Source organism: Microtus oregoni, unplaced genomic scaffold (genome assembly GCF_018167655.1).
Source record: "Microtus oregoni isolate MIOR12 unplaced genomic scaffold, Mior012 000001F_ref0000356, whole genome shotgun sequence".
Classification (NCBI taxonomy): domain Eukaryota; kingdom Metazoa; phylum Chordata; class Mammalia; order Rodentia; family Cricetidae; genus Microtus; species Microtus oregoni.
Window position 1 is genome coordinate 57,572,670 of NW_024543060.1, and position 22,713 is coordinate 57,595,382.

General features: G+C 45.0%; 1 protein-coding gene across 1 annotated transcript in view; it reads left to right on the top strand.

Annotated features, from left to right (window-relative positions):
- Wif1 (WNT inhibitory factor 1) overlaps window positions 1-21,049 on the top strand; it is a 65,451-nt gene extending 44,402 nt beyond the window's left edge. Inside the window, exons 4-10 of the mRNA XM_041674244.1 lie at window positions 4,207-4,347; window positions 5,180-5,275; window positions 6,419-6,514; window positions 11,449-11,544; window positions 16,704-16,799; window positions 17,351-17,446; window positions 20,543-21,049. Of these exons, the coding sequence (XP_041530178.1) occupies window positions 4,207-4,347; window positions 5,180-5,275; window positions 6,419-6,514; window positions 11,449-11,544; window positions 16,704-16,799; window positions 17,351-17,446; window positions 20,543-20,664 (743 nt within the window). The 3' untranslated portion in view covers window positions 20,665-21,049. The remainder of the gene's footprint in view (window positions 1-4,206; window positions 4,348-5,179; window positions 5,276-6,418; window positions 6,515-11,448; window positions 11,545-16,703; window positions 16,800-17,350; window positions 17,447-20,542) is intronic.
- Window positions 21,050-22,713: the final 1,664 nt, after the last annotated feature.

Genomic DNA, 22,713 nt, shown 5'->3' on the forward strand with positions numbered 1-22,713 from the left:
AGAATAAAATTCATATTGCCAAGCATATTTTTCCTTAAATTTTTTTCTCATTTCTTTTATGTTTCAAAATTAAGCCCTGCTCCAGAAACCCATCAAGTGAGCACTCCAGCATACCTCTGGAACCCTAGGATCATCTTGGGGGGCGGGCAATAGAATGAAAGGACAGCGCTAGCCCGGGTTGGGCTCAGCCATCGGCTCCTAGGGGCAGAGGTTTAACCGTCACGCCACGTCTCTCCATGCACGGTGCCAGCCGTGGCTGTGGCTTTCTAGCATTTTGAAATAAGTAACAGCGATTCCTACTTTTAATCTCATTCTCCTAGAGGAGTGATAAGAAACTTGTCTGGTATCAAATAAGAATCCCCCCAGGAGCTCAGTGGGGTCTGTAGAGTGATTAGGAAGTGAACCCCTCACTGAGACCCCATTACTAACGTCTGGCACAGAGCTGAGCTTGACAGTGCCTGGCTGTCATCCTTCCCCGAAGGACAGGATCCCTGGGGTTTGCTGGTTAGCCCGTTTAGCCAATTGGCAAGCTCCATGTTCGCAGAGAGACCTTGTCTCAAAAAAAATGAGGGAGGGCGACTGAGGAAGACACCTGCTCTCAACCCCTGATCTCTACCTGTACACACACGAACACACACACACACGAACACACAAGTGCACATACATAAAATATAAAATTTAGAGGGAAGAGAAGATGCCACTTGGGTCAAGGTGAGATTTTAAGAAAAGGCACAGGTTTTCCTTGGAGACAAAGTGGTGGCCACATGTGTGTATGCGTACATTCCGCTTTGCCCCTCAAGTCCTTTCACCTCGGTGAGCACGTGAATTTTTTTTCCCCCTTTCTTTTAGAAGCAGATGTAGGGTTTGTTTGCAAAACTGCAGGTGCAAGAGTTTATGGGGGTTTCAGATCACTGTGGGGCCGCGATTCATTAGCCTCACCGGCTGGGTCACCACAGTAGGAGGAGGGACGGCACCTTGAATTATTAAAAAGTAACCCAATCTCTGGGTCTTTGCTCTTAATGTCCAGGTAGCGTTCATTATTGTGCTGCGCTGTTTTATACCCCCAAGCTGCTAGGCTGTTCTTTTATCCCACGGGCGCCTTTGTGCCTGGACATCCCTTGATCTTTAACAGTTACGAAGTGCCTGCCTTCCGGCATTTGAAGAGAACAAAAACAGGAAATACAAACTGTGGAGTGGTTCGGTAAAACTACCGAGTTATATGCATAAATATATAACTAGTTTCCGTCAAGTCAGGGCTTGGCCTCTGTGAACACTGTCTCTGCACGGAGCCCGTAGAACAGCAGTATGTCTTAGGAACCCAGTGTGTAGAAGACTTTAAATACGTGTTAATGTTGGAGGTGTACCACCTTCTTCATGGCTCCAGGCCAGACAGAATGGTCAGTATTTGCTGAGACAGAATGCCACAGCAACTGAAGTCCCGAGTACTTACGCTGAATGCTTTTTATATACATGTATGTGTATGCGTGCATGCATGCCCCTGTGAGCAGGGGGTGCTAGAGCACATGTATGTGTGTGAGTGCGAAGGCCAGAAAACCATCTCAGCTGGTATCCTCAGGAACACTAGCCTCCTGATTTGAGACGGCTCTCTCACGGTCCTGGAGTTCACCATATTAGGCTAATTCATCAAATTAGCCAGCCAATAAGCTTCAGGGATCCCCCTGTCCCTGTTTCCTCCATTCTGGGATTGTAAGCACAGGCCACCATACCCAGCATTTAAAAAATATTATTTGTATTAGTTTTTTGAGAATTTCATACAACACGTTTTGGTCATATTTACCCCTCCCAAGTCCACTCCCACCTACCCAACTTCCTGTTCTCACTTCCTAACCTTTATAAAAGTCCATCAAGTCTTGGGTGGAGAGCCTGTCTTGGAGCATGCTCAATCTCTCAGGGGGTCATACCTTTAAAGAAAACCCACTCTCCCTCTGCCAAAGTTAACAGTTGCCAATAGCTCCTCAGCCGGGGCTATTGTGCCCACTCCCACTTCGATGCTGGGATTTTGTCTGGCATGGGCTTGCACGGGTCTTTATTCACGCTGTCACAGGCGCCCTGTTGTGTCAAGAGAACATGGTTTCCTGGTAGTCGCCCACCAGGCCCTTCTCATGTCGTTCTGCCCTCTTCCCAGGAGATCCCCAGACTGGAATGAAGGGGCGTCCCTCTTAGTGCTGAGCACTTAGTCTATTAATAATTTTCCATACTTTCACCACTGTGCACACCCAGACATTTTGGGTTCTGGGGATCAGACTCGAGCCTCCATCCTTCCAAGTCAATACTGACTGAGCTGTCTTCCAAGCCCTCGTCTAATCAGGGATCAGCTTACCATTCCGTGTCCTGTGACATTGCGATTGAGCTCCTGTTGCCTCTCGTTTTCTACCTTCCTGTAAGGGGAGTGTGTCAAATGACAGGATGCTCTAGGAGTGTAAAACCCATGCCCATCTGTGTGTGGAAGGGGTATTCTGTTAGAATAAGTGCTCACTTACCTCTCCCTAAGCGTTGTTTACGTGCAATCAATTGCATATGGCTGTGGGCTTGAATGCCATGTGAGTTCATCTGCTTCAGTGTTCCGAAGTTGTTTTCATTCATTCTGGTTTACACAGCACAGGCTGCATTGGAATGTGAAGCATCTGGCCTTGTTTTCATTTAGCCTTTGGTAAAAGTGGACCTCTACCCACGGGCTTACCACTGCCAAAGGCCCCGGCTCTATTTCTACTATCTCTCGGCAATGCCAGAGGCTGCAAAAGAACTTTTGTTTTGCAAGCTCACTATGAAGATTGTGTGGCCAGCTTTTGTGCTGATGGGAGCAATTGCCAGCTCTTTTCATCTTCTAACCCTAGGAGGAAGGTGTAGTCACACTCCAAAGGGAGAAGGTCTGTCCTGCTTTAATATAAGCCATGCTTATTGGCTGTACCCACCATGCAAAAGCTCTACATATACTTACTGGCAGTGTTATTATTATTGTTGTTGTTGTTGTTGTTGTTATTATTTATGGAAGAACTGGAGTCTAGCTGTCAGCTAGATCAGTCTTTCTCAGTGGGTGGCATGATAATCCAGTATATTCTGGAAAGTTTCACAATCATCCTCTCACCCAGGAGCTAATGTCTGATGAGCCCATTCCTCCTTGTCACTTGTATTACGAAACTGGTGGCATTGTCTTCGTACAGAAACATTTGAGTTGCCATGTCCTGTTTTGTGGCCTTGTTGTCAACACCCGGACATGCCAAGTACCCAACAGGTGCTCCGGAAGTGGCTCTACGTCAGCAAGCTAAAACACACACCAGACTTAGCCTACCCACCACATTAGCTCAGCCCACCACTCTGTGATATCACAGGTGTCTTGAGAAAATAGTAACCTGGTTGACTAGCCCACTGCTGGAGTCCATGTTGAGTTGCAGAATATCTTCAAAGAACTTGCTTTGTTACTTTCAGATCAGAAGAATAAAAAATAAGCTAGTGGGCTATTATGCCAGGGGCTTACTTAATGGATATAATATTATATATTATACCTTTTTCTGGCTCTTTGGGGATGGTAACTGTCTCATCCTAATTAATATAATTATATAATATAATCACAAATGTCTCATCCTAATTAATATAATTATGCTCCTTTTTGCGTCTTTAATTTGCGGACCAAAAAATAAGAAATAAAAAATACCTACCTTTTTAAGGTGTGAAAACTGGCGCTGGAGAGATGGCTCAGTGGTTAAGAGCAGTTACTGCTCTTAAAGGGACCCACGTTTGCTTCCTGTATTAGGTGGCTCACAACTGCCTGTAACTCCAGCTCTTGAGATCTGACAGCCTCTTGCCTCCACACGCCTGCACACACATGCCCATACATACATATGCACACACACACCACACACATCACACAAAAATTAAAATAAAATCTTAAAACAATCCACAAGCTAAGATTACTAAGCCTAAAATATACAAGCCAAGATATACAAGTCAAGAACCTGTCTTAAAAAATAAGTTTTTTCAACAAAATCTTCCCAGTTCTGCATTTGTGGAGCATGGTGCATGAGTTCCACCGAGGATTCCCCGGGTAATCAAAATACCTTCTCAACTCCCATGGAGATACACGAAAATCACAAAAACGTGCTTCTCTTTGCTTCTTCTTGGTCTCCCTGTGGTTCCTGTGGAGCCGGAATCAGTTGTCCAAATTGACAGCCTCTCTTTTCCTTTTAGTTGTTCAGGTTGGTTTCCCGTGTCTTGGCAAACAGGACGGTGTGGCAGCATTTGAAGTGAACGTGATTGTCATGAACTCTGAAGGCAACACCATCCTTCAGACCCCTCAAAATGCTATCTTCTTTAAAACATGTCAGCAAGGTGAGCACTGAGAGCCCCTCAAGGGAGGGCTTTGGAGGTGGGGAGCCATACCTATGACTTGTTTTATTTCATTTTCTTTTTATATATACCTTGGAGGGAAAAGTTGGTACACACAGGGTCCGTTAGAGGTACTTAGATTTTCCCAGGCTTTCACACCAGGTAGGAACCTTAGGGACTCCAGTGTGCTGTCAAAGACTAGCTTTTCTTCCCCCTTTTCTATCATAACCTTAAGGAGTCCGCATCTTTATCTCACCCAAGGCCACAGACATCCCCTTTCTTGTTCCAGTTCCTCCCTGCAGGTGTCAACCATCACCCACATTTTTCCCGGTCACAGCAACACTGCCTACCCATGCCCCACCAAATGCCGTTCATAGCCACAGAAGAGAGGAAGTCATGATCACACATGATCCTATCAGGCAGACAGGGCCTCAGCAACTCATTGCATGCCCAGGGTGCCCACTAACCACAAGGGAATAACTCCTTCCCTTCCAGCATCAGGCTTAAGCTACGGAGTCAGTCAATGCTCTAAACACATACCAAAAGCCACCTGCTCTATGGCAGTGGCTACCAGAGGCAATGCCCCTTGTTCCTCGGGTGTGACTTTCAGCGGTGGGAAGAAGTAAGAGTGGCTTTACTCCCTCCTGTGTGTCCCCTACTGTTGTAATTAAGATTGCAGGGAGAACTGAGTGAAAACGGAGGGGGGATGAGGGAAGGTTAAAGATTGTGGGTTTCAATCAATTGTACTGAGAACACTTGAGTAGAAATGACCACCAGTGTCTCACCTGGCCTGGCTTCAAGGGCATGCTTTCTGCCTTGTTTCTCTTTGGTGCAGCTGAGTGTCCCGGAGGATGTCGGAACGGAGGCTTCTGTAACGAAAGGCGGGTCTGTGAGTGTCCTGATGGCTTCTACGGGCCTCACTGTGAGAAAGGTCAGCAAAGGAGTTAGTCCAGCAGACTTGCTTCCCAATGAACGTGGAAGCCACAGATGCCCCACGTGGGTCTTTTGGTGTTTGTAACACATCTCTTGAAATTACTATTATTATTTGGTAATATTTTAAGGGTCGGTGAAACTTTAAAATAGGCTCAGAAGACCAGTTGGAAAGTGGTACTTCTGTGGATCGGTTTCTGTTACTATCATACGTGGCCAGACCTTGGCCAGAGAACTTTGATGAGGGTCTCTGTTCTTTGTGATCAAGCCTCTGGCCAGCCTATACACACAGTGTGCGTTGTGATACTCTCATGAAAGGTTTAGGGTTCTAACGCCACAACTGATTGAAATTCTTCCAATTAAAAATAGCTCAATTCACAATTAAATCGATATCTGAGTATAGGTTCTACCATATCATAAGTGGAAAGAAGTGCTGAAAATAATTTGGGTAGCAAGCGCATTTATTTCAGAGGTACTGTTTTTGAGGTCATTATTTGAAAAGACATGAGTGAGAAATGAATATTAACCACAGGCTCTTTAAATGCCAAACTTTAAAGAAGTCAAAGAACTTGTTTGACCAGAGTTAGCAAAAAGTATTTTTTTCTTTTAAGAGATAAGAATATTTTCTTATTTGCACTTATCTTAGAGTTTAAAGATCAAGGAATTGGGGCAGAGAAAAATATTTGCAGTTTTTTAAAAAATACATCACAGTCCATTTGATTTGAGAAATATATTTTTTGGTTTTTGTTTATTTGTTTGTTTTTTAAGACAGGGTTTCTCTGTGAAATAATGCTATTATTTCAGACCAGGCTGACCTCGAACTCACAGAGATTCATCTGCTTCTGCCTCTTGAATGCTGAGTTTAAAGGCATGTGCCACCATGCCTGGCCTGATTCTGATAAAGATTTAATCAGGCATTTAAAGTAGAACAAATTGAAAATTCTTGCCTAAGAAATTGGCTGAGAAGTTGAAAAATAGCCGAATTAATACCATGAGACAATTTTTAATGCAGCAAAATTGTGTATCTAAAGAGTAAACATTTTGACTCTATCACAAAGTCTGAGTTGTAGAATCGCTGACAATGCAAAATACCCTGGCTCCTGCATCCTATTTGGCCTTAATCAGAGTCCCCTCTCCCTGTAAGCCCTCTGCATACCTCGGTGTTTGAACGGCGGCCTGTGCGTCACTCCTGGCTTCTGCATCTGCCCACCTGGATTTTATGGAGTCAACTGTGATAAAGGTAACAGGACTTCGTTTCATTTTTATGTTATTTTTAATATTTATTTGTGTGTGTGTGTGTTTGCACATGTGCATGTAAAGACCATAAGAGGGCATTGGGACCCCCTAAAGCTGACGTTACAAGTGGTTGTAAGCCTCCACATGGGTGGTGGGACCCAACCCTGTCCTCTGGAAGAATAAACAGTGTTCTTAACCACTGAACGGTCTCTCCAGCCTCCCAAAGATACATTCTTGATGTCATCCCTTTGTAAACACGGTATGTCATATGGAGTAAAGATGACTTCTCTACTAAGTGGGACCCCAGTTGGGGTATTGCTTAACCCAGCGGAAGTTTATTTTTACTCCCAGAGTGCTTCAGTGCAAGAATATACAGGTCAGTGACCTGAGCAACATCCATCTGTGGTCCCCAGACAGGGTAGACAGATAGGGAAAATCCATATGGGGACAAGGGATGCCTCTCGTCCAGCTGAGAAGCAAGACTTGGGCCCGGCACAGTTAATATTTGCTATGAAGGTTGCTGACATACAAAAACGATTCCCTTCCTAGATACTTTATGTTAAAATAGCAGTGAACCAGACTTAAAGTCTCAGTTTCTATGACCTTGTGTAGGGCCTCATTCAATACTCTTAATTGCAAGAGGTTGGGTGCCTCCCTCCAAGTATGGCCATGGTACTTTAGATTTCACTTACAGAGTGGATACAAACTTGGCCCTGAAACTCCCTGCCTCCTTAGCCAGCCCCAAACTCTTCAGTGGGTAAACCTTTTCAAATACTCTGGAAAGTATATGCATTTAATGAAGGTGTCCTAATATTCATAACTGTATTTGCCACAGACTATTGACTTTTTATCAATAAAAACTATGCTTTCGACAGAATAACAAACACTGGTTTTAACTAGTGTCTCTTGTGATCAGAGACTCATTCAGCATGGAGCACTACTGCAGCTCAATTTTCTGTTCTGTTGGTTTGCTTTTTGTGTGTGTGTGTGTGTACACAGTTTCCTAAAAAGGAAAAAAAAGTTGAGGCGAGGAGTTCTTGGCGTGAGTTGAGGAGTGATTGAGTGTCTTAGGCTATCCAAACAACTGTCACATGACTGTCTGGTAACAGTCTTGACAACCGTTGAGAAACCGGAAGCATCACACCGTTCACTCCCAGAGAGCAGCCCCGAGGTTTACATAGTGATGTGGGACGGAAACCGGAAGCATCACACCGTTCACTCCCAGAGAGCTGCCCCGAGGTTTACATAGTGATGTGGGACGTCCTTCTGAATATGTGCTGCTTTCATTGGTTGATGAATATTATCTAGCTTGAATCACTTGGCCCAGATTTCATCCCCTCCACTGTACCCCTGTATCACTCCATCTAATCAGGTCCCAGCCTCTCCCGAGTGACCTGAGACTTGGGCAGATAAGATAACTTGGGTCATAAGCTTTTCCTCTTTGCCTCCTATCTTTCTTCTTGGACTGGGATAATATCTGAAAACATCTGTATCTTTCTTTCTTTTGATAAACCACAAAAATTAGATTTAAAATATTTTCAGTACATATTCCTAAAGACTAAGACCTAGTGACAGCGGTAATTTTTAAGAGCAAGTCAGTAAAATTACTCAAGAGTGTATCTTTATTCGTTCAAATTTAGCATTTGGTATTTATAGCATTTCTACTATATGAAAACCAGGCATTTCTTGGAAGGGAATAAAACTCAGACTCTAGCAGAACTATTGGAAGCAAAGCAAACCTTCAGACACTTGAACTGACACACACACCCAGAATCAATGAAGTGATTAGTGACATCTGTCCACCTTTGGCCATTATTGCCACGGCTTATAAGATGAAATATCTACTGAGATCTTTTACCCAACCTGGGCTGACTTACCCCTCTTATGCAACCTGGTGGCTTTCTACTCCCAAGAGGTCACTAATGCCCAACTTAATACAAACAGCTAACAGGCGTAGCACGATACTGCATAGAACTCCTGGACTCGAGAAATCCTTCTGTATCGTAAGTGGCTGCACCACCGCGCTGGCTATTGTGATACACACACACACATGGGTGTATACGTATACACATATATACATATATATCTATATATGTGCATAAACATACATACGTAGCCACAATATACATCACATATGTATATGCATACATGTATGTTACAGTGTCACAAATACTTCAGAATCATGAAGGAAAAATAGACATTTGTAATACAGTACATCTTATATTCCATAATACTTTGTCTTTCCAATGAAAGATTTTCCTACATGTTAAAAATTCTAGTAATTTTTAAAAAACTCATTTGGAAAATCTGTTGAAACTTCATTTGGTCTCACTGGAGATCTTGGAACATAAAACATTAATTTTTACTGGCTCAACAAAAGATTCTTTTATTATCCACGAAGGACTATGGAGCTGCTGAAAAATGGTTTAATTACTGGCACGGAGCTGGACTTTAGCACTGTACTTTGGAACAAACATTAAAGAATCACGTCCATTGGCCTTGGGGACATCTGCCACCAACTTTAGGAAATGACTAGCAAGCCCTGGCCAATCGACTCTCAGCCACAGTGAAATTTAGTTAGCATCTCTGGTTCACGGCAAAACAACTTTTGGATTAGTTCACTTTCTGTTGCCATAGCAAAACCCAGAGACTCGGGGTTCACAAAAAAGGTGAGGCCAATTAGCCTCACAGTGTGGAATTTTAGTGCGCCATCTGTCTGGCTCTGGCGAGGGCCTCAGGCTACACCACAGTGCTGAAGTCAGCACGATGGTGGGAGTATCTTAGGAGAGACTCCACGGCAAGACCAAGCCAGAGACCTTCAAGTGCTGGGCAGCCCCCTAAGAACTCCCGAGGACGATCCCAGTGACCTAACCACAACCCATTAGACCCCACTTCTGAGTGGTTCACCCTTCTCCATGCCATGCTCTGCCGACCAAGCTTGCAGCACATGAACCCACAGCTAAACCATGACAGGAATGTTGAAAACCTTGGTCAAGATGACAGAAGCAGTTGAACATACCGAGAATAAAGACAAATTGAGAATTGCTGTGATGAGACATCACGGCCCAAAGCAAACTGGCTCACACTTCCGTATCATCATGGGAGGAAGTCAGGACAGGAACTCAAGCAGGGAAGGGATCTGGAGGCAGGAGCTGAGGCGCAGGCCGCAGATGAGTGCTGCTCACTGGCTTGCTCATCATGGCTTCCTCAGCCTGCTTTCTGACAGCACTGAGGACCACCAGTCTGGGGATGACCCCACTGACAATGAACTGGGCCCTCCCTCAACAATGGCTAATTAAGAAAATGCCCTACAGCTGGATCTTAGGGAGGCATTTTCTCTACTGAGGACCCCTCCTTTCAGATGACTCTAGCTTGTGTCGAGTTGACGTAGAACTAGGCAGGACAGAAGTGGGATCAGTGCTTGTAATTCCTCATTCTCGTGTCTGAGACAGAATCGTGTGTTAAAGAAAGACGAGCAGGGTCTGCGTAGCTCTATGTTAATGGAGAAGAAGGGCATAGGAGGAGGGCAGTCAGATTATATAGCCAGATTTAGTAGTTCTATTTGCAGAGTGCTGTCCTTTCTATATCAGCAGGGGGCAGGGAGGGCAGGTAAACATTGATCCTGACCTTCTCTTGCCCTCTCTTTTTCTGGGAAGACGTGGACAAGTGGGGAGACAGGACTCACTCATAAAAACCCAACAACACTACTGCCAAGAGGGCAGACAGTGCTGGATTTCCTAAACTCTAAATCCTGTACCAGAAGGGGACTCTGCTCATTCCGACATGAGGAGGCTAAGTGCACTGTTACCTGCAGCTGGGAAGGGTTTGTCATTTGCGACGCTCCTTAATTCATTTAAGAAGCCCGGTGTCCGCAGAACGTTTTAACCGAACTGACTTCCTCAAAGCACACACACACACACACACACACACACACACACACACACACGTTCACACTGGAAGCCTTTATCTGTTTGACAAGTCACCAGTACAAAATCAGGACATATGACTGAAATTTAAAAGAAAAAAATTCTAAGCACTAATCTTTAGTTTTCAGCTTTTATGAGGCAAGGTCCCAAATAGCCACAGGCCAGCTTCAAACCACTATGTAGCCAGAAATGACCCTGACCACCCAGCGTCTACTCCCCTGGATTCTGGGACTATGAGCGTACACTTTACCCCTACCCCAAGCTCTTATTTTAATCTTCTTTACCGAGTGAGCGAAGCTGTCGACTTTTCAGTACTTCCCTATCCTCCACCTTAAGTGCCAAAGATCAATGAAATTCAGGAAACTGACACCAAGAGGGAGGGGCTTAGGATGCATCACAGCTCCTTTATTGGATTTTCACTGTGTCCATCATCCCGCTCAGCCTCTTCCTAGGGACCTCCCAGGTCTCTCTGCAGGCAGTTACTCCAGACTTTCTCCAAGTACCATGACAGTCTCTCTCTTTAAATCCTGTTTGTTCAAACGAAGCTCCGTTCTTCTGAGAGTTGCTTCCTCCTTGTTGAACCTTGACACTTTGACACTCTCTCCCCCTTATCTAATCCAAATTAAGTTTTTCCCCCTTTATCTTCCAACTTGATGCTTTTGAAAGGTATTTCCTTAGATTTGCAGATTCTTCTTTCTAGCACATAAGTTTTACTTAAAAGACTATTTTTTATATATTATACCTTTTTAAAAATTTGGAATGAATACATTGTGTGATACCCTTTTCTCTCTTATATTCTGAGTCTTTGTAATTTGACTGTTATAATTCGAATTGGCTATTTCAAAGAATGAGGTGTTTGGTCATAACTTTCTTCAAACTGTAAAGTGGCGTGTTTATTATGTAGATAAGAACGTGTTAAACATATGCTGGAGAAATATAGTTCACTTGAAGTGAAATTCTTGCTAGGCATGCCTGCCTGTCTAACGAAGCACCCTGTCATTCATTCTAACAGCTAACTGCTCGACTACTTGCCTTAATGGGGGTACCTGCTTCTACCCAGGGAAATGCATTTGCCCTCCAGGACTCGAGGGAGAGCACTGTGAGATGAGTAAGTACAGACCTCGGCGTTCTCGATGGCCTGGGGGTTACAGACCTCGGTGTTCTCGATGGCCTGTGGGGGGTACAGATCTCGGCTTTCTTGATGGTGGGGTGGGGTGTGTGTAACAGATCTGGGTGTTCTTGATGGCCTGTGGGGGGGAGGTGTACAGATCTCGGCGTTCTCGATGGCCTGTGGGGGGGGTACAGATCTCGGCGTTCTCAATGGCCTGGGGAAGGGTACAGATCTGGGCGTTCTCGATGGCCTTGGGGGGGGGGGGGCGCGGGGAAGCTGAAAAACTGTCTCATGCCTGCTTTTGCTACCGAAGCCTAGATAGGATGGAGACCTCGTGTGAGATCATAGGCCAGTGCCTCACTCCTAGATTCCTCGGGCACTCCCTGTCTAAAAGCAAGGCTAAGAAAGGTGGCGCTTGTCCCAGAGGCTGAAGACAAACCCTCAAGCACAGAGGGTTTTCTTCTGTTCGTCATTGTCATCCTAGAACAGACTGACTCCTCTAAGAGAGTGGGAAGGAAGGAGAAGTAAACACTGCTCAGCGATTAAAACAATAACCCAGCCTCCTAAGTGACTCCCAGGACACATTATACAAAAGGAGGCTGACATGCGGGGGAAAAAAAATGAGTCCACAATTTTCAAGTTCAAGAGACAAAACTAACGGATGAGGTGCTGAAAACTGGGGTTGCTGTTGGGGGTCAAAAGGAACCTTATGGTGTGCTAGGAATGCCTGCCTTCAATAGCAGTGTTTCTTGAGTGCTCAGATCAAAAAAAAAGTTGAGCTGTGAACTTAAAAGTGACACCCATTCCGCCCACACTTTGTTGTCTGTCACGCTTCAATACAAAAAGCTGAGCAATGGTCCCAGCTCTGCCACCTACCCACTGGCCAGGGCTCAGGCCTCTCTTTGAAACTCAGAAGTGAGCCGATTCAGTCCAAGCCGCACTATGACCCAGAAGACAGCTAGCATGGAGGCTCACGTCCAGGCAGGACAGCAGTCATCAGGCGTGCCTGCTGAGGGGTCCTCTTCTGCCCCTCAGATGCGTGTGCCTATCGAGGGCAGCCCTTCCCAGCCGTGCTGCCTCTAAAGCACCATGTTTGGTGCGGCCCCTGTTTCCAAACCTGAGGTAGATTCCAAATTGAATAATGCTATGTTTCTATTTTAACTTTCAACCTCTAATTTATTTGTGGGTTCTTGTGCTTTAATGAGTAGTAGATGAAGTAACCATTTTTATAGAGTTCAAATGAAATCGCTCTGAAGTTTCCATCGAACGTGTAATTAATTGCCAGGATGTGGTTTCTGTTCTTATTAATTACTCTTTCCTGATAAAGACATCTTGAGCTAACTCCCCTCAATTTTCTCCCGAAGCTCAGCCCCAGACGTGGCATGCTTTGTTTACGAGTCTTTGTTCGTGGCCTCATTTCATGACTTTGTTTTTGTGGGCTTTCCTCCGGCATAGCTCTCTCTCTTTCCCTTCCTTTCTTTCTTCTCTCCTCTCCTGCCTCCACCTTCCCTCTCTCTTCTGTCTTTTTTTTAAAATTCTAACTGGATCAAAAATGTAGGGTTTGGAAAACTCATCATAGATCCAACAGCAAGTTTTATTCAAATTCCTTTTTAAAAACCTTCCTGTTTCAATGAAATGGAACATTATTAGACTAAAACAAAACAATACAGAAACACGTCTGTGGTTGGAGTTTCTCTGAGTGTATAGACTAAAGGCAGAGTTGAACTTATTTTTTAGTGGATGTATAGTTCACATACCATAAAACGCGGCATTTTAAAGTATACCATCCTGCAGATTCTGCCATCACCTCAGTCTGATTTCAGAGCAATTTATGACCATCCTAAATACATGCTTATACTTATGTTTATTAGAAAAGTCTCCCAAGGCCCCTCATAATCGCAGGGTCTGACAACTAGCAAGTTACTTTCTAGTTCTCTAGCCTGGTTACTGTAACACCTCCTATAAATGGGGTCATACACAATATAGCATCCCCGCCGCTTCTTTCATTAAAGGTCGTTGCTTTCCAGGACTGCACCTGGTGCAAAATATGCCAGTACATCGCTCCTTTCTGCGGCTGAGTGACATCCAACTGTGTGGACAGACACCACTTGTCAGTTCATTTACCACTGGGGGAGATCTGAGTTGTTCCCACATGGGGGTTATGTGAACAACACGGTTGTGAAGATTTGTGTGCATGTCTCCATGCAGACAGGTTTGCACTTGTAATTCCGTGTGTGTGTGTGTGTCCCACAACATATATGTGGAGATCAGAGGACAACTCTTTGAGAGCGGGCTCTCTCCTTCCACCTCATGGCTCCTGGGGACTGGACGTGGGTCTTCTGGCTAGGTGGCAGGTGCACGTCCCTGCTGGGCCACCTTGCTGACCCAAGTTTACATTTCCTTCAGCTGTTTACCTAGGACCACAAGGGAACAAGTTCACAGAGGAGCTGTCTTCAGATTGTTTCTCCTTTTCCAGTCCATCTCAACACTGCCATCTCTCCTCACTCTCACCAGCACCCACGTTTCTTTCAAGGAGACGTGTTCTACCATCTGTCGGGCTGACTTCCATTTCTCCTGACTTCTGCCAGTAATGACACCTTCTCAAACACCATTGAAACTGTTTTGTGAGATGCTGGTAACGGGGTCAGCCAGACTGTTCGAGAGGCGTCTGGGATGGCCAGCTGTGCATCCATCTTGCTATGCAAGGCTTACAGGTTTCCTAAGACTCTTTAATAGAACTTCAGTTAAAAAGGTCACAGGTCACACAAATTACTTATAGCCTATGATAAATAAGTTTTAAAATAACTTAACAGGACCTTGTTATAAAAGTTCTCTGCAGAAAATAATCAAAAAACCACTCAACATTCCAAGGCCCACACCCTGGCACATCCCTTTCCTCCTGTTGTCTGTGAAGTAGAATTACAACATTAAGTTATCCGGCAGTCTCACAGGTGGAGGACGTCTGAGGTCCTCACTCTGTGAAGACATTATGGCTGGGCGTTGTTCTCACAAGGACTCCCCCATGGGTTACACTAAAACACTAATAAAACTCAGTGAAATCTCTCTTAGCCAACACTCCTTGAGGTTTTGGTAGATCTATTTCCAACCAATATAATGCGGTTGCAAAATATTTTCAGGCAAAAGAGGTCAGTAGTAGGACGCTTTGAGTGTTCTGAACACTAAACAATCAGCTGGTGATAGCTGATGCTTAGTCTTTGAACCAGCTCTGTCCTGACAGATCCCTGCAGTCACGTCCCTGACACTAAGAACGTGGGGAAACCTTCCTATCCTCCTCCTCGGTCTTCATACCCTCTCTCCTGGCTGAGACAAGCCTAAGAGTCTTCGTTTCCCTCTTACCAAGAGCACAATCAGGCAGTAGACTCAGGGGGAGGGCTCCACCCGTCAGCCTGCATTGCTCCAGAGCGATGGATTGCTTCTGCTGAGTAGCGATCACACTGGGGCTGCCCTGTTCACACAAAACATGTTCACACAGAAGAGTGATGGATTGCTTCTGCTGAGTAACAATCACACCGGGGCTGCCTTGTTCACACAGAACGTGTTCACACAGAAGAGCGATGGATCACACTGGAGCTGCCTTGATCTAGTTCTGTGGTTCTGCCGGGGTCACATGCTCTGTAGCACGAGCTCTAATAGGTCTTAATAATAAAAGTCCAAAGTCAAATATTGGGGAAAATTCTGAGAGATCAGAGAGACAAAGGAGCAAAACCACAGCCACCTTACCTCTCCACTTTCCAGCAGAAAGGAGACAGAGTTCCTGTTTCCTTCAACTTTATTACTTCCTCTCTCTGCCCAGCCATATCACTTCCTGTATATCTGTACAGTCCTCCAGGCCTCTATGGTTAGCTTGTGGCTAGCTCCGCCCTCTGATCTTCAGACAAACTTCATTTGTACAGATGAGATAGCACCTCAATGCTTCACTGGAAGTTTGGAGTTAAAATCTTTCGTGTAAATGGTGTTCTTCAGAAAATGGGACTCTTTGGGACTTTTAGTGGCCAATGGGAAGGTGATCTTTGAGACTGGGAATAAAAGGTGGGGCTTGGGACAGAGAATGTAGCTTAGTTGGGACAAGAGTACTTGTCCAATGTGCACAAGCCCTGTGTTTGGTCCCTAGTACTGAGTAAAACTGTCTATAATGGTGTATACTTGTGACCCAGCACCAGGAAGATGGGGGTAAGAAGATCAGAAAGAAGTCAAGGACATCCTTGGGCTCTCGGACAGTCCATATAAATGGATAGCTGTGGCCCCGGGAACCAGCCCCTCACTCCATCCATTGCTATAGCAACCTATGCTCTCATCGGATCTGTTCCATCCATGTTCCTTCCACCAGGGGCATCTCTTTGTCCCTATATATTACAAGCTGTCGTTCCACCAGGGACGTGATGAATCCTTTCTGAAGAACAATAAACAGCGAGCATCAGAGGTCCTTAACCAAATGCCCCCTCCACTCTCTTTAGTCAACTCTCATGTGCCTCTGACGTAATCCTTGAGCAGACGGGAAGAATAGGATCCAGTCGCCCATCATGGTGGCTACCCTCAAGCACGTTTCTGAGTAGTCTTTTCCCTCCTTCTCTGCTGCACCGTGCAGGCCCCTGTTCCTGTCTCCAAGGTTCACTTCCCCTGGTTAAACTACCGAGATGCAAACTTGCTTTCTGATAGATGACGCCTGAGTAAGGCTGTCATCGGGTGTGGGTACAGACAGACCTACCTACAGAAAGAGTGATCTGCAAAAGCCAGAAGTCGTAGAAAATTTCTCGTAGCGAGTCAGACACCCCTGAAATTCTAGAACAGTGTGTGTGTGTGTGTGTAACTGCAGGCATGTATGAGCCAGGCTAGCTTGAATTTTCTGTTTTGTGAAGTATATTCATTGTGGGAAAGGGGGCATTATATATAACATAATAGGATATAATACTACTCAAATAATATGTAATATAATGTATATAATCATATCAACATATTACCTTGTCTCCAAAACAAAAACAATATAAAAGCCAGAGGAGGCCTAAGATAAATGGAAATGACTACCATTTCAAAGCGTGTCTCCTCTCAAAGCCTTTTCACTCCCTTGAAAGATGTAATTACTATTGAATAAAGCCCTGGGCTCCTTCTTACTTTAACTAATTTCCTCTCTACTACAGGCAAATGCCCACAGCCCTGCCGAAATGGAGGAAAATGCATTGGGAAAAGCAAATGCAAATGTTCCAAAGGTTACCAAGGAGACCTCTGTTCTAAGCGTGAGTACCACGTACAGTGGCGGTATGGATGCAGGGTGATTGCATTTAGTGTCTTTGGGTGTAACGTCCATGCCTGCTGCATGTCGTCTGGGCATCAGAGCTGTCCTTTCCCCCTGACTCATAGGCTTCCTTTACTTAGACCATGGGCATTGCAGGGATCCCTGAATATAAAATATTTATGCACATGGCTAAACTCCTTCATTTTTAAATTTTGTTTGTTTTATCTGTTAAGGATTTCTTGAAAGGAGTAATCGCCCACTATGCAGTAGTTTCAAAATCTCACTGAGGGTCTTTGTGTATGAGAAGCATGACGCAAAGTATAAAGATCATTCATAAGGATTTCCCCCCAACTTTAAAGCTGGCTTTTGGCTGGAAAGTGACTTCGACGAGAGAGAGAGAGAGAGAGAGAGAGAGAGAGAGAGAGAGAGAGAGAGAGAAGCCAAAACTAACATATTCTAGAGAACTAAAGGAAAAGCAGCTATGTAGCTATGCTCTAAAAAGAAAGGAACAGAAAAGTGGAGGAAGCATCACTCTGCTCTGTCTGATTCTAGCGGTCTGCGAGCCTGGCTGCGGAGCTCACGGAACCTGCCACGAGCCCAACAAATGCCAGTGTCGAGAAGGCTGGCACGGAAGACACTGCAATAAAAGTAAGTAGAGGTCTTTGGATAACCTGCAGCTCAGCCCTGCTATGTGGCGGGGTCATCAGCGACAATCTCTCTGCCCCTGCCCCCGCACATCTCCTCTCGCAACTTCAAAGTCAGCTAAGCTTTGGAATAGAAGAAGGCATAGATAATGCCACCAGATCCGTTAAAACATCGTCACACATATTCTCTACGTCAAATTAATAATGCAGGGTAGCTCAGTGATTCAGTGTACTGAAGGAAGAATTTGATTAGCTAAAGTCCTCCCTCCCTCCCTCCTTCCCTCCCTCCTTCCCTCCCCCTTTTCTTTAGTTGTAATGCTGAAGATCTAAACCCCACCACCATGCACCTTGCTAGGCAAGTGTGCTGGGCTCTAAACTACAGTCCACCCTGAAGATATTAGATGGACATTAATATCTAATGACCTCTGGTTTCAAAAACCACGTTTTATCAATTTATATATAACACACGACACATGTCTCAAATCTTTTCATGCCCCCCGATATAATGTTTACATGAGTTCTTTGGAAAGAAAAGACAGGCCAGTGGAAGTCCTTCCTGGGAAAGTAGTCTAATGTGTTTGTGTCTTTCAGATTTACTATCTCAAATAAACGAGCAATGTAGATAAACCAGAGGACAATTTTACATATGAAATGAAGCTTGGTAAATCTGACCTTTCAGCATTGTTGGCCACCCTTCCTCTCTGCTAGGCAGGAACCCAGGGACTGGGGCTACATGAGCAGATAGGAGGGAAAGAGCCTGCCTTGTGGAGAACAGGGTCCAGGATGGGGAGGAGGCTGATCAACGCGTGAACAAAACAGCAGGGTTTTCATCCACCTGTTACCTAGAACAACCTCCTGTGCACGCGCCCACAGCCTACCTCGCTTGAAGGAAAAGGAGGGTTGGGTCATGTCACACTTCAACAACCAATTACCTCAATCCCATTGCATCTCCAAAATCACAAGATACAAATTTGAATAAGTCACATACACATCAAATATTTTTCTAGATCAGCTTTCAGGGGGCGGTGCATACAATCCAGGGAGCATGCCCAGTGAGTTGGGCCCATCCAAAAATAAAAGCACATTTAGGAGCCTCCTGCCCTTGAGGAGACCACCGAGAAGACTCCAGTGGAGACCACACTGGTTCATCTGCCACCAGTGTCTCTTTCAGAGCAAGGCATTGCATTCAAGAAGGTGCCTGGCACTTCCGTCACAAACCTGTTTGGGAGCGGCCACCCAGCTCTTCTGTGCATCAACCCAGAGAATCAAGCTGAAAGACTGGGGTTTATTTTGACTAGAGGGAGGTGACAGGGAAGCTCTGAGTCACAGAGTTCTGGTAAAGAGCAGATTCCCAGTGGGGTGGCACATTGGGAGGTCCTAGGCACCCAGGCATTGTGGAGGGGAGGAGGGTCCTGGAGACAGACTAATTCTCTGCTTCGGCTCTTCCACCCCAGCAGGGAGGTTGGGCTTCATGGGTGGCAAGCCAAGCAGCACTGGAGGGATTTACTCCAGTGAATTGTTAGCTCATGTTTTGACCATTCCACGAGCTAGTAGCCTACATACTGACAATTCAAAGAAACACATCCAGCAACGGGGCTCTGTTCTCAATAGCTGTTTAACAGCATGCTTGCATTTAGAAACCACAAGGAACATATGAATGTTGAATTTGATTGACTCTGATGTACCGGAAGACAGAAACAGATTTTTTTTAAGATGTAATTGCTGTCTTGGACACATTTTAGGGAGGCAAAAATGAGCCAGTGCCCACAGTACCTCCAGAAGTTCAAAGAAAGAAAGAAAGAAAGAAAGAAAGAAAGAAAGAAAGAAAGAAGGCTCAAGTTTCAAAAACAGGGTTGGGAATGAATAGATGACCAGAGGGAACAAAATTCCCAAGTCCTCCTGACAGTGGTCAGTTCAAATCACAGCTCCTCTCTCCCACGCAGAGCAAGGTTCTATCCCAATAGAACCCTGTGATGTGTGAGTGGGATAACTTCATCCTGAGTCTGTATGAAGCTGTTATGTTAAGCTGCTTCAACATAAGTGAGGCTGGTTTGGTCGTGGATTGAGAAGAATCCATCACCAAATTCTCGGCAGGATCATGGGAGACCTCGGTGTAGGACTACGCAGAGCTCACTCGGTAGAGGGTGATCCTGGCATGCGCAGAGCACTGGGTTTGAGTCCCAGCACCAAACAATCCTGACCTGGTGCTACACACGAGGTAGAAGAATGGCTATCAGGAGTTCAAGGTCAACCTGGGCTACAAGAGAGACTGTCCAAAAAGAGACAAAGAGGGAGACAGATCCTCAAGTCAGTTGACCACATTAAGAATTTGTCTTTTCAGTGTGTAGTTGGCAGATATTTGCAAAATTAAAATGCATTTATGATAGACAGACAGACAGAGACTAACAGAAACAGAGAAACAGGGAGAGACATACACACAGAGAGATAGAGACAGAGAGACAGAGAGAGACACATATACACAGAGACACAGCAGACACATACACACAAAGAGACAGAGACACATATACACAGAGACACAGAGAGACAGAGAGACACATACACACAAAGAGACAGAGAGAGACACATATACACAGAGAGACAGAGAGACAGAGAGACACATACACACAAAGAGACAGAGAGAGACACATATACACAGAGAGACAGAGAGACAGAGAGACACATACACACAAAGAGACAGAGAGAGACACATATACACAGAGACACAGAGAGACAGAGAGACACATACACACAAAGAGACAGAGAGAGACACATATACACAGAGACACAGAGAGACACATACACACAAAGAGACAGAGAGAGACACATATACACAGAGAGACAGAGACACAGAGAGAGTTTCCACATAGCCAAAATCTAAAGTGAGTGGCAGGTTCAAAGAAAGAACATCTAATAGGCTTAGAAAAAAAATGGGTTTTTAGTGACCAGAGACTGGAACTTGTCACTTGCCCTTATTCAGGAAGCTCTGTGTGGTCACTATGGTTTCACTCAGGGTTAAAAGAGGAAAATGAATGGTTAACGAAGAATCTAAAGAGCCTGCTTTTGGAGTTTCTTTTCTTCTAAGCTGTGAATAATTTTGCAGGGTACGGAGCCAGCCTCATGCATGCCCCGAGGCCAGCAGGCGCCAGGCAGGAGCAGCGCACGCCTCCCCTTAAAAAGGCCGAGGAGCCGCGGGATCCACCTGAATCCAATTACATCTGGTGAACTCCACCAGCTGAAACGGTTCAAGTTACACTAAGTTCGTAGCCTTCGTTAACCTTTCATGTGTTGAACGTTCAAGTGATGCTCATTACACTTTAGAATACTGGCCTGAATTTTATTAGCTTCGTTATAAATCACCGAGTTGATATTTACTCTTCCTTTTAGGCTTTCTAAGTATGTCTGGCATGGTGGTATAGATTTTCCTCCGTCGGTCCTTTGGAACAGATCTTACGTCAGTTGATCACGTTAAAAATTTGTGTTTTTGGTGTGTAGTTGGCAGATATTTGAAAATTAAAACGCACTTGTGGTATGAGGGTGGGGAATATTAGAGGGTTAAACTGGCAAAGATACATGAACCACAAGGGTTTGGATAAAGCAGTTAATAGTATTGAAGCTACAGCATTTCAAATGTTATTGTCCAATATCTGGACATTTGAAATAGTTAATATTTCAATTGCCCTCCCTTATCCTGAGGTGCGTACAATATTATTTCGCCCTTACTATTATTCTAGACAGTTTAGTTTTGAGGGGGAACAAAGTCAAAAAAAATTACACTGTGTTAGTGGCATTTAAACAATATAATATATTGTAAACACAACGAAATAAGGAATATAATGTATGAAGTCTTTTCATTGGATGGAAGCAATGTAATATATTGTAAACAAAACATGGCTCTTACATAATAAACGTTTTATACTGTTTGTATGTAGGAAACAAAAAAGGCACTGTGTTCTTTTCGTGTTGTGTGGGAGTCTTTGTGTGACTGCCAGCCTATGGAAATACACTTGGTCACTATTTCATGGTGAGGGAAGAGGTCGGCCTCAGCTCTCTCTCCTTCCTCCTCCTTCCCAGCCCTGCTACACCTTGTCATTTATTTCAAAACTCTGCCCTAACTGGGATGTCTTAAGCATGTCTCCACTTCCACCTTCTGTTTTATTGATGTAACGGAGTAGCTGAGACCAGTCACGGTTTAGGAATTCGGAAAGTCAGACATATGACTTCAATGTCTGATAAAGCCTTCGTGCTACTGCAGGCCATGGCGGAAGGCAGAAGAGCGATAAAGAAGGACGTCGCAAGAGCCAGAGGTAGCTGACCCTGGGCTTGCAGCAACCAAATGCTGAGACAGCTCACTCAGTGGCGAGAATACTCGCCAGTGGTTATGAAAGCAGGAGCTGAAGAATGCACTCACTGCTTCTCAGGTGCCCCCTCCAGCGGTTGTATTGGGAATTGCACTTCCACCATAGAACTCTGGGGGAGGGGCAGTCACTGCAAGTCCTAGCAACATCCCACCTGTGGGAGGCCTTCTAAGACCTGTTAAAGGTGTCAGAATTACAGTAGAAAGCACCACTATTTATTGTTTAACCTACTGACCCCAAGTACCCAATGTGTTAATTTACTATCCTATAAAGCAAACGTTAGTTTCCTTCATTATAGATACAAAGTCCAAGCATGGAGACAGTAAGATATTTAGCCTAGGTGACAAGTGATAGAGTTTCAACTGTGCCGCATGAGCCCAGCGTGCTAACAGTGGACTACCTTCCCTCTTTCCACACGCACCGTGAAACGCAGAAGGAAAATCCCAGAGAACAGCTTCCCAGCACGGTGCTCACCCTCATTCTCTAGGGGAGCATGGGCTTTACTTCATAAACTACCTGGACCCAACAGGGTTTCTTCCTGCCCGGGAGAGGCATGATCAGTTGTGTGGTGTAGGAGGCGCACGACAGGGAAAGAAGGCATGCAGAATTGCACACTCAAATAACCTCCACTGACCATCTGCAACCCTTTTAATCATGGACTCCACTAGAAATTTGTGGGAACAGTGGCTGGGAATGTGGGCTCAGCTGGCTGGCTGTTTGCCTGGCACACAGGAAGTGCTGGGCTCGGTTGTCAGCACCCCAGAAAACTGGGCATGATGGCACAATCTCTATTCTCAGCACTCAAGGAATGGAGGCCAAAGAAACAGAAGATCAAAGTCATCCTTGGATACACAAAGAAAGCTGCTGCGTCTGAGTGTGTGTGTGTGTGTGGGGGGGGTACCCTGGGAGGCTAGAA